Source organism: Schistocerca americana, chromosome 9 (assembly GCF_021461395.2).
Source record: "Schistocerca americana isolate TAMUIC-IGC-003095 chromosome 9, iqSchAmer2.1, whole genome shotgun sequence".
NCBI lineage: Eukaryota > Metazoa > Arthropoda > Insecta > Orthoptera > Acrididae > Schistocerca > Schistocerca americana.
The window spans coordinates 60,345,127-60,366,569 of NC_060127.1; the positions used below are offsets into that span (position 1 = coordinate 60,345,127).

Here is a 21,443-nt window from a genome sequence, read left to right on the forward strand (position 1 = left end):
CCACAAGCTGTGGTGCCACATTAGTTGCATCAGTGAACCCGGATTAACATGTAAAGATAAGAATGAAAAAGGAAATCTCAAATTTGGTTTTCGTCTTTATGGAGATGTGTCGCATGTAAATGTAGTGATCCAGAAGGTTTTAAAACAAAAAGGGAAATTTGAAATAATCAATAATGTGAAATTTCAATAGACGTTGTCGGTACCGGTTTGAATTACATGTCGCCCATATCTTGAGGGGCGTGGTGGTGGGTTAACTGCAGCCCCCGGCTGGGTCTGTGTTAGCGATAACATTGACGGGGTGATTCCTGAGTGAGGCGGAAGTCGTGGTAGGTCAGGCGTCGTTGCTTCCAAAAAGACGTACGCCAGTTTCACGCGGTCAGTGGAGACTGTAGTCAGTTTCCCACTGATCAAGATGTCCACGGTCTTGCTTCTCTGATTACGACACGGTGTGGGCCGGAATATGGTGGTTGGAGCGAGGGTTTAATACCTTCCGTTCATAACATGACGTGTGTGCAGGAGGATAGGTCACAATGGACAAACGTGGTAGGAGTCCCGTGTCGGTGAGGTCGCTGTGGACAGAGGCGAACCACATGTTGTCGCAGTTGACGGAGAAATTCCGGCTGGTACCCGTAGGATTCGGCAGAGCGTCGGTAGCCACGAATTCTCCTGGCAGGCGTAGTGCTTCGCCGTAAACCAATTTGGCTGAAGAAGCACCCAGGTCTGGCTTGAATGTGCTTCGGAGTCCAAGTAATACCACAGGAAGTGCTTTGGTCCATCTGGCGTCATGAGTAAATTAGGGCAGCTTTTAGGGTACAGTGCCATCGCTCTATTAAACCATTTCTGGCAGGGTGATAGCTTGTCGTCCGGTGGTGAAGTGTGCCACAAAATTTTCTCAACACTAGAAACAAATTGGACTCGAATTGAAGTCCCCTGCCCATCGTAATGTGCAGCGGGCAACCAATACATGACACCCAATGTGTGATGAAGGTGAAAGCGATAGTTTCTGCTGTAACATTGTCCGCTGGTGCAGCTTCCAGCCATTGAGTATAGCGATCAATCATCGCAAGTGCGTAACAGTGACCATCGGATGATGACAGTGGGCCAACAATGTCAAGGTGGACATGCGTGAATCGTGCTATCATGATTGGTGAGTGGACGCAGTGATTTATCTTGCTACGCTGGCATTTCAAGCAGCATCTCGCCCATTCGTGGCAGTCCATTTGCATTCCAGGCCACACGTAACGCGTTATTACTAGGTGTGTCATAGCTCGTATGCCTGGGTGACATATGTTGTGCAGCGAATGGAAAGTGTCATTCCGAAATTCCAGAGGCAGGAATGGTCTTGGCTCCGATGTGGACATGTCATAACATAGCTTTATGTCGCCTCCAGGAATGTCTACCAGCTGCAGGTCCAGCGCTGATTCACCATTTGACAGAATCACTTGTAATTCCGCATCGTCTCACTGTGCTGCAGCGAGGTTGGCGTAATCGATCGTATTGACGATGCTGCTGACTCTGGGCAAACACTGTCGATCCCAGACACATGACGTATATCAGTGGTAAAGTGAGAAATAAACATGAGCTGGTTGTGTTGTCTGGGGGAACAGTTCATGTTGTCCTGACGAAATGCATATGTTAGTGGCTTGTGATCCGTAAAGATAACAAAGTCACGTGCTTCTAGTTGCGGTCTGAAGTACTTGACAGATTCATAAATGGCCGTAAACGCTCCAAAGTCTTCGTGAGGTTGTCAGCTTGTGTTAAAGAAATGCGAGTGGCTGCCACGTGTCACTACACTGTTGTTGCAACACAGCGCCGACTGTAGTCTGGCTAGCTGCTTGACCAGTGCTAACGTGGCGGTAGGATCTGGATGTGCGAGCAGGGCTCCGTTGGCGATGCTTTTCTTGACCGTTTCAAATGCAACAGTCATTTCGTGAGTCCACTGACTTTCGGACCAGTTAGCGCTGCGACTAAAGGTTCCTGTAGCTCAGCAGTGTGTGGCAAATGGCAGAGGAAAAAATTTAACATCCCGAGGAAACGCTGTAGTTCTTGACTGTAGCGGGCCTCGGAATTCGCGAAATGGCTTCCACCTTCTCAGGTAGTGGTAAAGATCCTGCTGCAGAAATTCTATGTCCGAGAAAGTCTACTTCAGGTTGGCTAAAGACACATTTTGAGGTGTTGAGCACGATTCCGTAGTGTTCCAGTCACTTGAATACTTCGGTTAGATGGTGGCGATGAAGAAAAAACCAAAATGTCGTCCAGGTATGAAAAAGCAAAAGGTAAATCCTATAGCACAGAATCTATGAAGCGATGCCATGTCTGTGCGGCATTCCTCATCCAAAAGTCATGAACATGCTCTCGAATAAACCAAAAGGAGTGATGATGTCTTTGGAATGTTACATTCGGCTACAGGTATCTGTGTGTAGGCCTTTGCACAGTCTAACATAGTGAACACTACTAAACCACTCAATGAGTAATTGTAATCTCGCAACAAGGGTAAGGGATAACAATCGGGTATTGTCCGGCGTTCAGGGCTCTATAATCACCGCACAGGCTCCATGCACCTTCCTTCTTTGGCACTAGATGTAATGGTGAGGACCAAGGGCTGCTGGAAGACCGGATTACACCTTCGCGCAACATACATTCAAATTCTGTCTTTGCTATTTTGAGGTGATCTGGGGGCTAAACGTCGCGGCCTGTAAGAGGTAGAGGGTCCATCAGATGTCTCAATATAATGGACGGTATCATGTCTTACCTCCTTAGGTGCCCCGGGTGGTAGCTTCAGGGCTGGAAATCCTCGCTGCAGCTCCGTGTACTACCCATCCACAACTTGGATTACCTTGGCAGTATGGACAGCGGCATCTCGATGGAATCCGGAAGTTGTGTCTACCGTTGTCGACCAGGCGAGAGTTCCTCATGTGAGGCAGCAGGTTGTAGTGGGCGAGGAAGTCAGCTCCGATGATTGGTTCGGCGACGTCCGCAACAATAAAGTCCCATGAGAAAGCGCGCCGCAATCTGAGGTCGAGTTCCAAGCGCATCATGCCGTACGTCGTAATCCGGGAGTTAATAGCAGTTGTAAGGCAAACGGGCGTAGCATGGTTCGAGGAAATATTGACAAATCGGAACCAGTGTCTACTAAGTACTTCCAGGTGGAACATCGGTCACTCACAAACAGGCGCCTGGATGTCGGACAGCAACCGGAGGAGGCGCTCACTTCCGATCGCCGCTGCCGTTTGCGTAGGCGCAGGGCGTCGTACACTTACGTGCTTGCTCGCCAAACTTGCGGTGGTAACAACAGACTGTTTGTTCTGTCCCCGTCGTAGACGAGGCTGTCGATGATCGGCTGCGTGAGCGACGACGGAATCGATGTCGGCTCCTGTGGTCCGTGCTACGGCAGCGTAACAGCTCGCTGATTTGCCGTGATAGCAAGTCCACTTTGTTGGCGAGAACATCATAATCCGCTCATGAAACAGTTAACGCAGCGCAGACACACGCCGCGGTGGCGAGCTAACTATTGAGGGCGTCATTGTCTCTTGGATCCTAGCGGCTAATTCGGCCACTGCATCTACAGACGCGTTGCCTTCAGTGGTGGCGGTAACCGGCTGCTCCAGATCGTGCGCAGTAAGCTGTCCAGGACTGTACCTGCGTCTACTTAATCCCGCAGATGACTTAGGTACTGTGAAGGTTTCTTATCGCCGATGTCCTCTTAGGTAAGCACCTGCCGGATTCGTTCTTCTTGCGAAGCGGACACGCGCCGAATTAGTTCTGCTTTCAATCGGCCGTAGCTATTCGTTCCCGGCGGGCTAACTATGATGTCTCGAACCTCAGCGGCGTACTGATGACCTAGTTGGCTGACCACCAGCGCGAATTACGTGGCGTTGACCGTGATACCTGCGTAGGAAAAATTTGCTTCGACTTGCACAAACCACAGGGATGGATTGTGCGACCAGGTGGTGGTCGCATCGCTAGACGCGCCACAGAAGTATTTGTCGGCTCTGGCGGATTCGCCATCTCAATTTCTTGCAAGGAAACCTCGTAAATTAGCGTGCACGCAGGAGATCACGTCGGGGTCACCACCTTGTCAGTACCAGTTTGAATTACCGCGATCGACCGTTTAGCATCTGCGTATGCTTGTAGACTGAATAAGGGTAGTATACTTGACTCAGCGTGATGTAACAATTTTTTAACGAAGCCCTGCGGGCAGAACAGACAATAATACACTGCAATCAATAACTCGTGCGATGGCGTGATGAAAGTTCAATACGGTAAACTATTCCCTATCTAACACTTGCATTCACGCTTTACGTCAAGGAGTCGAACGTGGAACAGAAAACTACAATCAAAGACCAAATCACAGGACAAATGTCGCTTGTGTATAGCGTCTCTGGCGTTCAGCGGGGAAGTTTTGCGGCACTGTACGTACTTGCAAACACCCGCGCATGTCACGGCGCTGGACGATGACAGAAGGTGCCACAGACGTGAAAGAAAAATCGCTCTATCCTGAGTCGATTAACTTGACATTTGATTTATCGACTAATCGATTAATTGGAATCAACAGCGTACATCTACTGTTCGATCTTCAATTTACAAACAAACTCGCTTTTAAGTCGGATTTGTAAGCTAGTTGTCGCGTAACATTTATGAAAGAAAATAAGAAATAATCCGAACTGAACCTCGGAGCAGTCTCGCTGGAAATGGTTAGTTTTATCGTAACAATACGGGTGCATGTCTATATTTATTCATTTAGTCAATGTGATATTACACAGTGCGCTACACATGTCGGTCAAATTTTGCTAATATTTATATTTGATAAGTAATGGTTTACAATATATTGAAACTGGTTTATATAAGAATTACTTCGCGATTAGGTTATTTGTTTTGCAATTTGTTTTACAGTGCAAACACTGACCAGTGACTTAATGTCCTTACAAAATTCTGTATTGTCTTCAGTAGATTTTATATCGCATTTGTGGGTGACATATTGAATCGGTGAAGGCCAATGTTTTAGGCTCACGTTAGACAGAGGTGTGTATTAGCACAAAAACTTTCAGGTTTGAATTTATTCTAGCGTATTGTTTGCTATTTTTACCGTTTTTCTTTATTCTACATTCTGTTCGCACTGTGTGGTTTTTTAATGATTTTTTTATGATCTCGAAAATATGTAATCAAGGCAGTGTTTAGGGTCTTCAGTTTTCTGAAAATAGGTTTTTCCTCAGACTCTAGTTTTGCTTCCTTCGATGATCCTCGTGGCTCTCTTCTGGATTCTCCAAGTGCTAAGGGCAGCTGGAGATTTGCCCCAGAATATAATATCTTACGTGATCATATACGTTCGCATTGTAGTCACTAAATGAGCAATAATTTCCTAAGCTTTCCCCTTTTTTTAAGAAGTGTTGTATGCAAAATGTGATGCATATAAAATTTAATGTATTTTATTATTGGAATAAAATTGCTGAACACAATATCATACTACCAGAACATTAAATTGGAGAATGTTTGTAGGGAACCCCTACTGATATCCCATGAAGTGGAACTTTATAAGCTAGTTAAAATAAGGTATCTTGTATTAGCGCAGTTCTGTAAATTTCATATATGCTAGGAATATCCTGTGATGAACAAAAAGCATTTGTTTTAAAATTTATCTTCACCCATACATGTGTGGGTGATGTTACATCACCACCAGTGGGCTCCCATTTATTTTTACTGAACAGCACTTTCTATTGTTCATGTCACAATCTTCTCCAGTGTAGTTTGTTACTTGCAATTTTTGGTTGCTAGTTTTCACATCATGTCAAAGCTATTTACTGTATTTGGAACATGGACTTTTCCACTGATTATGAGACAAGAGAGAAAATACAAAAAATCATTTTACTCAATACACCATTTTCAGAGCATATTTATTGCTAAAGAAGATAGTGAGCTTTTATACTGAAAAACCACCTCAAGAGAAATAGGCTATGTAGGCTAAACTTGATTTAGCAGAATTTGTTAGTTGCATTCTTACCATGTTACATTTGTTGATTTCATTGGGGATCAGGATGCAACCACTTGCAGAGTGTGATGCATATTGCAGCAAATCATGCCTCTTGTCTGGGCTCCAAGGTTAAATTTTCATTTTGGTGACTGCCAGATAAGATGGAGAAGGCCAGACTTGTTTGTGGAGTTTCAACAAAGCTCATAACCTGCATCTTTGTTCATGAAACTACTTGTGCCCACCCACCCACCCGCCCCCCCCCCCCCCCCCCCGCTCCGCCCCCCTCTGTCTGATGGTTCTTAGCTGAGGAGAAGGCTTAAGCTAGAGATTTTGAAGATAGTGTGACAAACTAGGCAGTGACTTACTGGACTTAAGCCAAAGGGTTGGCAACTGTAGGCTCCTCCTAAATAGGTAAGGTGTGTAGCACACAACAGAGGCAGCAACCCAGATAGATAACTCTATGTGGACTGCACACAAGGATTTTTCCGGTTAGACGACTCTCGAGTCGTAGGAGACCCTAAAATATTCATGTAAGATCCAAAGATATCGTATCCACAGATGAAATGATTAAAAACACAGTAATCAACTGCTAAAACATTTACAGCAGACTCCTAGAGTTTGAAGCCATAGTAAAAGCTAGTGGAACTCACATAACATCAGATACAGAAAAGTGGTTAAAAACCAAAATTGACAGGATTGAGAATTTTCGAATAAGTCGTGTGTATACCAGAAGGATAGACTTATGGGAAACAAAGATGACATATTCATCACGGTAGACTCCTCTTCATTCAAACAGGCTTCAAATGGCCCAATGATGCCAACCAACTGCTGTGTCATCCTCAGCTAGTAGGCGTCCCTGGGTGTGAATATGGAGGTGCATGTGGTCAGCACAGCACTCTCTTGGCTGTTATCAGTTTCCGTGACCAGAGCCGCTACTTCTCAGGAGCTGAATGCACACCATTTGCCAACAGCACTTGGCTGACCCAGATGGACACCCAAGCACAAGCCAAGCCCCACAGTGTTTAACTTCGGTAGTCTGGCAGGAATGCACAGATCAAATAATGTGGGTTAGAAGTTACTACCCATACTCATTCTCTTCCAATTTATTGCTTCTGTTCCATATCCTTTGACTCCTGTGGATGCTGTCCACTTTCATTACAAGTTGTAGATAGTAGGCAGCTTATTAATCTTTTTTTCCCTGGAACTTTGCAATTTCATACAGCTCCCTCCATTCAGTGTTGTCAAACTTGTTCTAAATCTACAAATACTGTGAATTTATCTTTCATCACCCAGTCTTCAAATGTAAGTCTTAGGGTCATTACTACTTTACATTTTCCTATATTGCTCCAGAACCCAAAGTTTCTCTCGCACATCAACTAGTTGTTCAATCTTTTTGGAGATAATTGGTGTTACTATTTTGCACCAATGGTATATTGAAGTGATGTTTCCATAGTGCAGCTGTTGAAATCTGCCTCATCTGAAATTAGGATTCTTACATTTTTTTTTTTTCTTCCAGCCTGAGAGTATCTCACTTGTCTCATAGATCTCGCTTGCCAGGTGGAATAGGCAATAGTTTGCGGTGCTCTGATGAGCACTCACCAGTCGATAGGTAGCAATTGAAGTCAAACAGTGTTCAGAATAAAGACATTTCGACTGTCCAACTTTATAAGTAAACTGCCGAAGTATTCATAATAAAGTTCCTGAATTTACTGCCATCCAGGTAAGTTCTCATGCTCACATTATTCTTGGGTCTGAGAGCTAGCTGAAACCCAAAGTGGAAAGCTCTGAGATATTTAGCAAGTCATGGAACGTATATCAGAAAGACAGATTAGAAGCCATTGGAGAGGGAGGTGTTCATTGTGTTTGACAAAAATAGTCTCTATTGAGGTTGAAGAGTTGAGTGTGACAGTGAAGTCATCTGGTCATGCATAACAGGTGTAAGTGAAACCACATTAATTATTGGATGATTTCACTGGCCACCTGATTCTGCTGTGAAGTCCTAGAGCCATTCAAATTAAGTGTACGGTCAATAGCACATAAATACCGAGGCCATACAATACTGGTTGGAAATGAATTTAACCTGCTGAGTATAGACTGGAATGTCTATGGATTCAATGCGAGAGGTACAGACAGACAGTGATGCAAAATATTTTGGAACACGTTTTTTGAAAATTGTCTTGAGCAGCTAGGTAGGCAGCCAACACACAATGGAAATACCATAGACCTTGTAGTTAGAAATAGGCTGGATCTTATCGACAATGTTGGTATAAAATGGGGAAGTGGTCATGATGTCATTGCAAGCAACTAAGATTATGAAAGTTCATAAATTAGTTGAGAAGGCTAGGATAGTGTTTCTGCTAGATAGAGCAGATAAGCAGTTATTTACATCTCAGTTAGACAGTGAATTGGGATCACTTACTTCCAGTAAGATGAATGTAGAATAATTGTGTGCAAAGTTTAAGCAGATTGTAAATCATGGTCTGGAGAGTTACAGGCCTAGTAAGTGGATAAAGGATGGAAAAGATGCACCATGGTTTAATAACGAAATTCGGTGGATGCTGAGAAAGTGGAGGCCGTTACACTCTCGGTTCAAAAGGGAACACAGAAATGACGACGAGTGAAGGTGAGTAGAAATTCATGTGTCTGTGGGATAAGGCTTCCATTCAGTTTCTTGTGGACCAGTCTGGCGTGGGAGTTGAGGATAGCAAAACGACAGCTGAAGCTTTAAATTTCATGTTCAAGAAATCACTCACACAGGAGAGCTGTACAAATATATTGTCATTGGACCATAGGACAGACTGGAATGTATGTATTCTCAGTTCAAATATAATAAACTTTCTTGACATTGAGAGGCTTATGTGCATGAATCAGCAAGGTTTTAGAAAGCATCACTCATTTGAAACTCGGCTTGCCCTCTTCTCACATGATATACTGAGGACTGTGGATGACGGGCAATAGGCAGATCCCATATTCCAGAAAGCACTGACAAGGTGCCCCATTCCTGGCTGTTAATGAAGGTATGAGCATATGGAATAAGTTCACAGATATGTGAGTGGCTCAAAGGCTTCTTAAATAATAGGAACCCATATGTGGTCCTTGACAGTGAGTGTTCATGAGAGACCAGGGTATCATCAGAAGTGCTCCATGGAAGTGTGATAGGACCTCTGTTGTTCTGTATATACATAAATGATATGGCTGACAGGGTGGGCAGCAATCTGCAGTTGTTTGCTAATGATGCTGTTGTGTCTGGTAAGTGTCACAGTTGAGTGACTGTAGGAAGAAACAAGACAAAATTTCCAGTTAGTGCGATCAATGGCAGCTAGTGCTAAATTTGGAAAAATGTAAGTTACTGCATATGAGTAGGAAGATCAAACCTGTAATGTTCAGGTACAGTATGACTAGTATCCTGCTTGACACAGTCCAAGTTGTTTAAATATTTGGGCATAACATTGCAAAGCGATATGAAGTGGAACGAGCATTTGAGAACTGTCATAGGGAAGGTAAATGGACAACTTCAATTTATTGGGAGAATTTTAGGAAAGACTGGTTCAGCTGTAAAGGAAACTGATGCGACCTGTTCTTGAATACTGAGCGAGTTTTTGGTCAGATTGAAGGAAGACATCAAAGCAATACAGAGCCAGGGCTAGATTTGTTACTGGTGGGTTTGAACAACATGTAAAGCTTATGGAGATGCTTTGGTAAGTCAAATGGGAATCTCTGGAGGGAAGAGGACATTCTTTTCGAGAAATGTTATTGAGAAAATTTAGAGAACTGGCATATGAAGCTGACTGCTGTACAGTTCTGCTGTTGACAACATACATTGCCCGTAAGGATCACAAAGATAAGTTATAAGAAATTAGGGCTCATATGGAGGCACACAAACAGTCGTTTTTCCCTCGCTCTATTTGCGAGTGGAACAGGAGGGGAAATGGCAAGTAGTGGTACAGGGTACTCCCCGCCACGCACAGTACGGTGGCTTATGGAGTATCTATATAGATGTAGAATGGTTTTTTCATGATTGGTTCTCCCAAGGGTCTCAGTAATTCTAAGGAAATGCCATGTACTTCAGGTATGTTGTTTAGACGTAAGTCTTTCACTACTCTGTCGAATTCTTCTTCCAGTATCACATCTTGCATTTCATCTTCCTCGTGTCTTATACCCTTTCTGCATTATTGTCTTCAAGATAAGTCCCTCTGCTAATTCCTTCCACATTTCAGTGTCTCTTTCTGTGCCTAGTACTGGGTTGCCATCTGAGCTCTTGATATTTACGCTGCTGGTTCTGTTTTCTATAAAGTTTAAATAATTTTCCTATACATAGAACTGCCATTCTCTGTCATGCCTGCTCCTACACCAATGCATTTCTCATCTAGCACTTCCTGGTCTTCGATTTTGAAGTTATTGTCAATCTCATTTTTTGGGCGTTTGCCAGTATATTCTATTTTGCCTTTTGTGTTTTTCCATGTCTTGAAGAGCATTTGACACCCAGTTTTTCTCAACATTTCACTTTCCAAGCTACCCAACCCTCCTCTATTTTACGTTTTTCCCCCACAGCCTCCATATTTCACTCTCCAAGCAAACCAGGCCTTTTCTAATTTCCCCCCCCCCCCCCCCCCCCCTTCCGCAGTTTCATTCATCTGTCATCTCTGTATTCTCTTGTTTAGGGTCTTAAGCATAGACCATATACAACATAGACTGTGCATGTCCATCTCTCTGCTGTGTTAAGGCCTGAAACGAACATCGAAGTCACATGATGGGGGGTTGTTTTGGGGAAGGAGACCAGACAGCGAGGTCATCGGTCTGAAGTCACATGACTCAGGGGAGAAAGCCAAGTTCTTGTCATTATGCACCGTGTGAAGTGGGGTTGAAAGTTACAGTATTCCTCATTTATAGCTGAAACCAAGCACTGATTTTGACAATTCAATGAACTGTGGTACAACTGTTACACATGTAGCAGTGCAGTTAAACTAGTTTCTGATAATAAAGCAATGGTTATGGTTGTTACATGCGGTCAAGTTGGAATGTATTGACAGTTCGTGTGTGTGTGTGTGTGTGTGTGTGTGTGTGTGTGTGTGTGTGTGTGTTTATGGTTGTTACATGCGGTCAAGTTGGAATGTGTGTGTGTGTGTGTGTGTGTGTGTGTGTGTGTGTGTGTGTGTGTGTGTCTCTCTCTCTTCCCTTCTCATAATATTGCTACATTCCATCCTGGATTTTCTACTGCTTGATTGTTGTTTAGTAAATTTGGTCCCCCCCTCCCCCCCCCCCCCCCCCCACTGTGAATTCTTGTAGTCCATTGTTTCCACAAGACTGGAAGTCAAAATAACAATCTTGCATGCAGTAAGTTATTAGTTTTCTAATGATTACACAAGAATATAAGTGATATGTTGTGATATGCTTTTGTCAGAAAGGAAATTCGTTTATGTGCAAAATGTCAGATATTCACACAACGTAAGCACACATATTTTCTGACTTTTGTTTAATCCAGTACAGGTACCAAAACAATATCAAGATAGCTAGCGTAGTCTGTTACAAAACATTGATTATACTTGTGTAGTGAGCTAGATATGAACGATATGACCGAGCGAGGTGGCGCAGTAGTTAGCACACTGGACTCGCATTCGGGAGGACGACGGTTCAATCCAGTCTCCAGCCATCCTGATTTAGGTTTTCCGTCATTTCCCTAAATCGTTTCAGGCAAATGCCGGGATGGTTCCTTTGAAAGGGCACGGCCGATTTCCTTCCCCATCCTTCCCTAACCCCAAGCTTGCGCTCCGTCTCTAATGACCTGGTTGTCGACGGGACGTTAAAAAACACTAACCTAATGAACGATATGTCTATTAAAATCTTAGTCATTCATCAAGTTTTACATCAAGGGACCAAAACATCCATCATAACTTTCAACTCATGGAAATATCTGCACAAGAATTTTGAAATAGTTCTCTTTCAAAACTGAGGTTTTCATGCATTTGCAAAGCCTGTAGGGTCAAAAGAAGACTTCCCTGGGCATATATGAAGGTCATTAATTATGCTGCACAAAATTTGATCTGTAACAAAACTACTCCATAGATCTAGAACCCTCAGGGATACGGAATGAGTGAATATCTACAGTAACAACAAGAAAATTGTAGATAAGCTGTATTAACATTAATGTACCTATCTCTATACTCTGTAGTTATATTCATACCTGCAGCATCCAGTTAATTAAAGTAGAAACAAAGTTGCTGCTTTGAAAAAAGTTGTTGCATCCACACTTACACTGAATATTTGCTGTTTGCCTCTCACTGTTAGCTTAATACTAACGTGATTACATCTGAATTTTTGAAGCAAAATAGTTACTTATATCTGCAAAAACTGAGTCTTGCTTACAGTGGATTACTATTCAAGATATAGCTTTACAAACACATTTGTACCTACCAAGTAACAACAGAACTTTCTAATTATTGAATGTCGGTCTTCAAGTAATAAAAAGAGTGTTTTCTTTTGAATTAGTAAAAATGCACATTTTATTGCTTTATGTTAGATGGAAACCTGCTGAATACCATACCTCTGCAGCAGAATCCATTACTTCTCTTGGAACATTGGGCAAGAAAATTAGTTTTATTGCCTTGTATTGTGTTAAGTACATTACAGTTCAGCTGAAACTTCTTTTTGTTGTCAAGAAGAAAAACCATTGAGTACAAGTGTTGGGAAGTAAGAATTCCAAGGGCCTTAAAAAGCATTCAGCATAATGTGTGGTTATCTTGCTGCTCACTTCTGGTGAATAGACGCTATTTACTACACATGCCCAAACACTCTATGAAGTTAAAGTGCCCTGCCCCAGAGGAGTCATTTACAGTAGAGTGAAAATATACCAACACCAATGTCCAACACCCCCCCCCCCCCCCCCCACCCAAAAAAAAAAGTCATCATTTGCATGCTAAACACTTTATACAGACATTAATCAAGCTTTATATCACTGTGTTTGTTTTCATATTATTGTATATTTCTTATAGAATAACTACTCTCTGGGAAGAATAAGACAAACAGTCCTTTTTTAGCATTATCAGTTTCGTAACTTCTGTAGGGTGTGCAGTAGGCTATATTATGTGGGCTAAGGTTGCAGCTTTTTCTGGTTGAGTCAGGGGAGAGTCCATTTATGATGACACATTTTCACTTCCTCACGTAGTGCCAAGTAGTTGGACAGAATTCTAAAATCAGCATTCAACGCAAAAGAAAAATGAAAGTACTGATGGTAGTAATACAAGCACTTGATTTATCGCAGAAAAACAGCAATTACTCAAAACTTGGGTCAACGGAGGTGTCTGATCCCATCCATCTGCTTTGACCCGCAACGTAAGGGTGTTATGGTGTGTGACGTCATTATGTCTTGAACATTAGTTTATGAGTTGATTGTGTTTGTAGATATTGTCCTGTTGTGTTACGGCACAGAGTTTAGTTTATGAGTTGTTTGTGTTTGTAGATGTCATCTTGTTGTGGTTGATGGTGCCCTCTGGTGGTGTGTATGTGTATGATCCTAGTGTTATGTGGTGTAATGGGTTTCATTCGAGCTTTGGTGTTGGTAGAGCAGAGTTGTTGGCAGTGTCTGTCACTGAAGGATTGAAATTGGTTCCAGTTAGTTGTCTCTCTCTCTCTCTCTCTCTCTCTCTCTCTCTCTCTCTCTCTCTCTCTCTCTCTCTTTGGAAGGTGTTATTGGTTTGCTGTTTGTGGTGTGGTAAGCCATTTAATTTATTGTGTGGCTTCTTTTGTTAGGTATGGATATGACCATGAAGTTCAATAGTGCGAGATTCAGAGATTGGGGAGGACATGATGTCATTGATAAAGTTTCTCCAGATGTTTGGATTGACAGCAGAGATTGTCAAATATAGTGTCTGCAGAGCAAATATGAGGTTGGCGAGAGTTCCGGCATCTCGGACCAGGGACGGGTACATGTGGCAGTATCAAAAGGACAACCTTTGGCACTCCATTAGATGTGGTACCTGGTTCAAGGAATCTAGGTTGGCCATGAGAGAGATTGTTTTGATAACTTACTATTTTTGTTATCAGGCCTCTATCAGTTTTTGTGCACATGAGGCTGGAGTGAGTGAGAGGACGGTGTTAGATTGGTTTTCTTTTTGTAGGGAAGTGTGTTCTGAGTATGCGAAGTATAGGGGTAAGTTGGGTGGACTGGGGTGGTGGTTGAGATAGACGAATCACAGCTTGGGAAGAGGAAGTATGGGAGTGGTAAGCCTCCGGTTGGATTATAGGTGTGGAGGGGGGCTGCTATTTTGGGAGCGGGGGGGGGGGGGGGGGGTGGGGGGGTGGTATGCTGCTGATTGTGTTTTCAGTATTTTGGAGGAGCTTTCTAAGAGGGGTTAATTGAAGATTATGTAGAGGAGGGGAGTACTGTAGTGTCAGATGCCTTTTCGTCATACAGGCGTTTGGGGAAGAGGGGCTATGATCATTTAGTTATAAACCATAGTTTATAGGTTAAAAATTAAAAAAACTGGGGTCTGTACTAGTACAATTGGGGGGGGGGGGGGCGCTGTTAAATCTGTCATAGGGAAGGGAAAGAGGCACTCTCCTAACATGCAATCTCATTTAGATGAGTATTACTAGCGGCAGAGCGTCCCTGGGATTATTGTATTTTTCGCATTTTTTTGAGGCCAGTGAGTAAGATGTACATACTAAGGGTGGTTAGTTGAGGGTGTTTGGTATGTGAAGGGGTGGGGGAGGGTAATGGTTGTGGATTTGAGGGGGGGGGTTTATAATTATGTTGCCAAGGATCTTTTTTATTGCAGTTGTTTTTGAGTTGTAATGTGTGATTGAGTTTCGTTTATTTTGTTGTTTTTATTTGTTGGCAGATTTTTGTTTTTTTGAGAGGGGGGCGTTGGGGTTGGTAGGTTGTGTGTGGTTCGTGAGGGTTTTTTTGGTGGCCAACCTAGTGTGTAGTGCCAGAATTTGTTGGTGGTGATGTTATTGTTGTATTTATGTGTATTTTTGTGTTTGTTTGTTGTTGTGTTTGTAGTGACGTCATAGGCGCCATATTGGAGATGCTGAGAATGGTCATTTCCACCATGCTGATGACATAGTGGGTCAAAGCAGACGGGTGGGTTTGGACGCTTCTGTAATCCTGTAGAATTTATTACTACATCACTTAACACAGATCTTTTAGAAGCAACTTTATTTAATCCAATTTTTGCTGCAGCAGAAACTTTGTATGAGGGGGAAGATGAAAAAAAATAGGTCAGTCATCTTAAGAATTAAGATGATAACACAGTTTTATGGCAAAGAAATGTGGAGACTGATATTCTGAATTACACACCGAAACAAATATAAGGCATTATATTTCTCACTTGTCAGCAACAGAGTTTAAGAAAAATACAAAGAAGGTTTACAGAATGGGACTCAAATTCATTAATTTATTTCACACAAACAAACACAAAACTACTATTGAGATGTAGGTGACTTGACTTCTGCAGTTGTAGGTGCCACCACATGTGAATGTATTTCTTTTTTTCTTTCTTTTTTTTTCCAAAACGATCACAAAATCATTGATTGTTAAGCAAAACTATTTTTGTGTGGACACTTCTAATCAGAGCATGCTGTAGCTTCTTCCTGTGGAGTCTCACTTCATAATTTAGCCTTATTTTACTATACTCAATGAGTACAGCCTTTTTTCGGTAGAAGAATGTGATTACCAAGGGGAGCACAGCTTGAAACACGTTTGTTCAACTGAAGGAAAATATCATTCCTTATGTCCTGCAAAGCTGAGGTAACTAACTTTTTAAAAGGGTTTTCCCCATAAATAATGGACATTTGTTTAATACTTTCTGGTCCATTTTGCACAAATAAACATGATCATTGGTACTAATAGATAAGCCATGTCTGTTTTTCCTGTTCAATATACTGGTACTAGAAGTTTTGGAACATGGTGAAATTTGCCAAATGTGGCACTCCAGCTTTTTGTTCATTTTCCTAGCCAAATACGAAGTGTAAGAAACTGGATGAGGTATGTGATCATAGTCGTTATTTATTACAATGGCAGAGCAATTAGCACTATTAGATGTGCCAATCTGAATGTGTAACAAAACTCTATTGGAAACTGCTTCAGACTGCTGGATTGATATTGTGCCCGTCCACGACTTATCACAGCATTAAAGAACACTTCCAGGAGGTCTTGAGTTAGCTTATTTGCCAGTGCGAAAGTCCTTTGTGGTGCAGATGTGTTTCTGACAGCATCATACACAACTAAAGATGAATGTAGACTGCTCATTATACCTGTAAAATCTGTTCTTATTGAGTGAACCAAAAGTTCCATCAGGAGATTCTTTTAATGTAAACTGGAAATCTTTTACTTGCTTTATGTTACAGCAAAAGCCATAAAATATAATCACATATTTTGTGTATAAACCAGATCTTATTGTAATAAAGTGATTTTATTCCTTATAAAAGCATTTCTGAAGAAGAGAAGTTTGTTAACATTAAGCATAGATGTAAGCATCAGGAAGTCTTTTCTGAATTTATTTGTATGGAGTGTAACCATGTATGAAAGTGAAACATGGACGATAAATCGTTTCGACAAGAAGAGAATAGAAGCTTTCAAAATATGGTAATACAGAAGAATGCTGAAGATTAGATGGGTAGATGACATAACTAATGAGGAGGTACTGAATAGAATTGGGGAGAAGAGGAATTTGTGGCACAACTTGACTAGAAGAAGGGATCAGTTGGTAGGACATGTTCTGAGGCATCAAGGAATCACCACCTTATTATTTGAGGGCAGCATGGAGAGTAAAAACCATAGAGGGAGACCAAGAGATGAATACACTGAGCAGATTCAGAAGGATGTCGGTTGCAGTAGGTACTTGGAGATGAAGAAGTTTGTACAGGATAGAGTAGTGTGGAGAGCTGCATCAAACCAGTCTCTGAACTGAAGACAACAACAACAACAACAACAACAAAAGCATAACAAAACATTTCGCCCTTTTTATTGAGGAATCATCAAAAAAGTAATGTTGCCTACCAAACTGATATTTTGTGTTCCACTCCTGTGGAAACGGTGGACCAAAAGACTCGCAGTGAAACAAAAACAAGTATTCACTGAAAGTTCCTGGCGGATTAAAACTGTGTGCCAGACCGAGACACGAAATCGGGATTTCTGCCTTTCGCGGGCAAATGCTCTACTGTCTGAGCTACCCAAGCACGACTCACACCTTGTCCTCACAGCTCTACTTCTGCTAGTAGCTCGTCTCCTTCGAGTCTTGGTGCAGCACACAGTTTTAATCTGCCAGGAAGTTTCATATCAGCTCACACTCCCCTGCAGAGTGAAAATCTCACTCTGGAAGTATTCATGAAGAACTGTAATTTTGTTCCACATCATTACGAAATGTCGTATTCATGATCTGTTGTTGTTGTTGTTGTTGTGGTCTTCAGTCCAGAGACTGGTTTGATGCAGCTCTCCATGCTACTCTTTCCTGTGCAAGCCTCTTCATCTCCCAGTACCTACTGCAGCCTACATCCTTCTGAATGTGCTTAGTGTATTCATCTCTTGGTCTCCCTCTACGATTTTTACCCTCCACGCTGCCCTCCAGTACTAAATTGGTGACCCCTTGATGCCTCAGAACATGTCCTACCAACCGATCTCTTCTTCTAGTCATGTTGTGCCACAAACTCCTCTTCTCCCCAATTCTATTCAATACCTCCTCATTAGTTGTGTGATCTACCCATCTAGTCTTCAGCATTCTTCTGTAGCACCACATTTCGAAAGCTTCTATTCTCTTCTTGTCCAAACTGTTTATCGTCCATGTTTCATTTCCATACATGGCTACACTCCATACAAATACTTTCAGAAACGGCTTCCTAACACTTAAATCTATACTCGATGTTAACAAATTTCTGTTCTTCAGAAACGCTTTCCTTGCCATTGTCAGTCTACACTTCATATTCTCTCTACTTCGACCATCATCAGTTATTTTGCTCCCCAAATAGCAAAACTCCTTTACTACTTTAAGTGTCACCCGACTTAATTCGACTACATTCCATTATCCTCGTTTTGCTTTTGTTGATGTTCATCTTATATCCTCCTTTCAAGACACGGTCCATTCCGTTCAACTGCTCTTCCAAGTCCTTTGCTGTCTCTGACAGAATTACAATGTCATCGGCGAACCTCAATGTTTTTATTTCTTCTCCATGGATTTTAATACCTACTTTGAACTTTTTTTTTCATTTCCTTTATTGCTTGCTCAATATACAGATTGAATAACATTGGGGAGAGGCTACAACCCTGTCTCACTCCCTTCCCAACCACTGCTTCCCTTTCATGTCCCTCCACTCTTATAACTGCCATTTGCTTTCTGGACAAATTGTAAATAGCCTTTCGCTCCCTGTGTTTTACCCCTGCCACCTTCAGAATTTGAAAAAGAGTGTTCCAGTCAACATTGTCAAAAGCTTTCTCTAAGTCTACAAATGCTAGAAATTCATGATCTATGGAACAAGTATTAGCCACTGTAAGCCATGTTTGGAGATTTCCGATCCCTTCCATGACCGAGATCCTCTTTTCTTCCCCTTTTACTCTGTTCTTATCAATTTTTTTTTCTTTTTTTTTTTTTTTAGGATTGGTCAGTCTCCTTTTCCCATACGTACTTCTACATTCTAGCGGTTGCACCTTTTAAGTCGCAGGTGGTCTTGCCTCTGCTGCTTCAGAAGTGGGATATTTCCTGCCTCTAGTATAGCGTTGGGTTCGCTCTCTTGCTGACTTACCTCATTTTGTTTTTACCATTGACAACATGACTGCCCTTCTACATTTTTTAGCCGTTGCCCTTTTATTGTTCTGACTTTTCGGAGATTCACACAATCGGTATGGACCACATTTGAAACAAGGGACTGATGACCTTGCTGTTTGGTCCCTTCAACCTCAACCAACCAACAAGTATTAGTGTTTGTACGTATGTAAGTTTGTAAACATTAGTGTCAGAATGCCTTCAGGCCACATGTAAAAACGGTAATCATCGTATTAATATTAGGAACTTCGCAGAAATCAGGTTAACTGCCCTACTACGTGTGTAACAGGTAACTGTCAACTCCATTCGGTTCGCAATAACCAGAGACACGGCTTCCTCCCCCGAGTCAGGTTCCAGTCTAATGACGTCACGCCTCGCATAGAGGCCCACGAGAAAGACAGGCCCCTGCGCGCACCGGTACGTCGCAATGGTAGCTCGGCTCAGCAGACAAAATGCGTTGCAAAACCTGTTAATTCGCAGCTGGGCGTATACGTACTAACGAGAATTGCATCTTCTACTGGAAACTGGTGTTATGAAGTCTTACTGATTAACAGTACTACAACAAAATTTTATTCAAGATCAATGCTCGACATAAATGTTATAACAGCTTGCTTATAGCATTTAGTCTCTTCTGCTTAACAGTCCTCAGTTCATACAAGAAGTGGTGCCTTATGCAGTTGATAATTATTTTGGTATGATTTTAATTTTATTGTACCCCAGTACAGCCGTAACAAATTATATGTAGGCTTATAGACATCCGATCATTGTAGGACTAACAACAGTAAGACTCCATAATAGCGGATTCGAGTAGAAGATACAATTCTCGTTTGTTACGTACACACGTAGTTACGAGTTAACAGGTATAGAAATGTAGTTTGCTGAGGTAAGGCCGGTATTACACTATCAAATTTCTTTGTCCAATATCTTTGTCCAATATATTTGATAGTGTAATAGGGATCTTTGACAAATGTCGTCCAATATTTGATCAAATCTAGGCCGAGGCCGTATATTTGATCAAAGAAATCGCTTGTCTTCTGTTCACTGCAATGCGATATGTTACCACGTGGAGCGCTAGCATCGCTGCAGCGTTCTGTCGTCTGTAGTGTTTTTATAACCATTGCCGGTAAATACAATTGGTGTGTGCCGACAACTACAGAATTAATAGAGATGTCTGAAGCTTATGAGGCGCTTTACAACGTGAGGCACCCTGAATAAAAAATAGATTAAGAAGATTGGAGACCTAACCTGACCTAACCTAACATATCATAACCCTCTCCTGTAGCAAGGAATCGGAGTGTTATAGTGAGCCTGTCTTCTGAAGATGTAGCAGTTCTTAAGTGAAAATTGTGCTTTGTGATATGAGGATACACTTCATTGAGCACATACAGAAATGTATGCTCATCCATTCTTATGTAATTGATGTACGACTTGACGTCTTCCACTGTAAGCTCACGTAACAAGTTTTGTTGAATGCTTTTATCGTGTCGTCGTAAAACCCACGGTTTCACCCAGATTAGGTTAGTTTTTCGTTCCATAGATCCGTGCTGAGGAGATCCTCGTGGATGTGGAACATGTTGATTTTTTTTTAAGCTGAAATAAAAATACTAATAGTATGAATAAATACATCATTTGTTTCTATTAAAAATTTCGCCAATGGAGTAGAAGGAGTTGGCCAGTAGTAAGTCTTTCAGGCTCCTTTTAAACTGATCTTTATTTCTAACTAAATTTTTTATGTTTCCTGGCAAATTATTGGACATGAGTGTTCCTGAGTAGTGGACCCCTTTTTGAACTAAAGTAAGTGTTTTTAAGTCCTTGTGCAGATTATTTTTGTTCCTGGTATTGTATGTATGAACTGAGTTGTTTGTTGGAAAAAGATATATATTATTTACGACAAATTTTATTAAGAAGTAAATATACTGAGAGGCAGTAGTTAACCTGCGAGCCGGAAGTATAGTGAGACTCTGTCATTTGGGCCTACGAGAGTTATAGTTTTTTTTTTTTTTTTTTTTGTTTGTTTCTCATGCCTAGATAACTGTACAAACATATCGTTGCATGTATTGTAATAATCATTACATATAATGATCCACATGCAACAATATCTTTACGAAAGTATCTAGGCAAGAAATACAAAGCAAAAAAGCTAACCTGCAAATCTCGTACGTCCAAACGACTTCTGGCCCGCCAACAGTTTAATTTTCTTTCTTATTTTCCCCCAGTACCAATGCAAGAATCTGAAGTACCCAGTTCTTTGAAGAGGTTTCTGCAGGAGGTCCGTGAATTTACTCCACAAATAATACGTATTACACGCTTTTGGACCTTGGAAACTTTTGTTTGACTTCAAGATTTACCCCAAAATATTATCCCATATGACAATGAAAGTATGCAAGCTTTTTCATTTTTATGTTGCCTATGTCTGCTAACACTCGAATTGCAAATACAGATTTGTTAAGGCGCTCTGCAGTTCTGTGGTGTGCTCCTCCCAACTGAATTTATTATCAAGTTGTAATCCCAGGACTTCTAAGACTGTCAACCTCGTATGTATGGTTCCATTTTCTCCCCCCACTTCTTTTCCGCATGTGCACACAATGCAATTGGAGTACGTAGAACTGCTGCGGTTAATAACAAGTTGTTGTCAGCCATCTTGAACTTTGACGAAAAATTTGATGACAGTGTAATACCCCTCGTAGCGCTACGTCAAAGATCTTTGTCCAATATATTGG

General features: G+C 41.7%; 1 protein-coding gene across 2 annotated transcripts in view; it reads left to right on the forward strand.

The window, feature by feature from the left end:
* The first annotated feature begins 4,567 nt into the window (after positions 1 to 4,567).
* LOC124551072 (zinc finger protein 271-like) overlaps positions 4,568 to 21,443 on the forward strand; it is a 114,736-nt gene continuing 97,860 nt past the window's right edge. The window contains exon 1 of one of the 2 annotated variants that reach the window (XM_047125962.1): positions 4,568 to 4,694. In XM_047125962.1, the coding sequence (XP_046981918.1) occupies positions 4,692 to 4,694 (3 nt within the window). In that variant the 5' untranslated portion in view covers positions 4,568 to 4,691. The remainder of the gene's footprint in view (positions 4,695 to 21,443) is intronic. The other variant, XM_047125961.1, reaches the window with a different exon arrangement.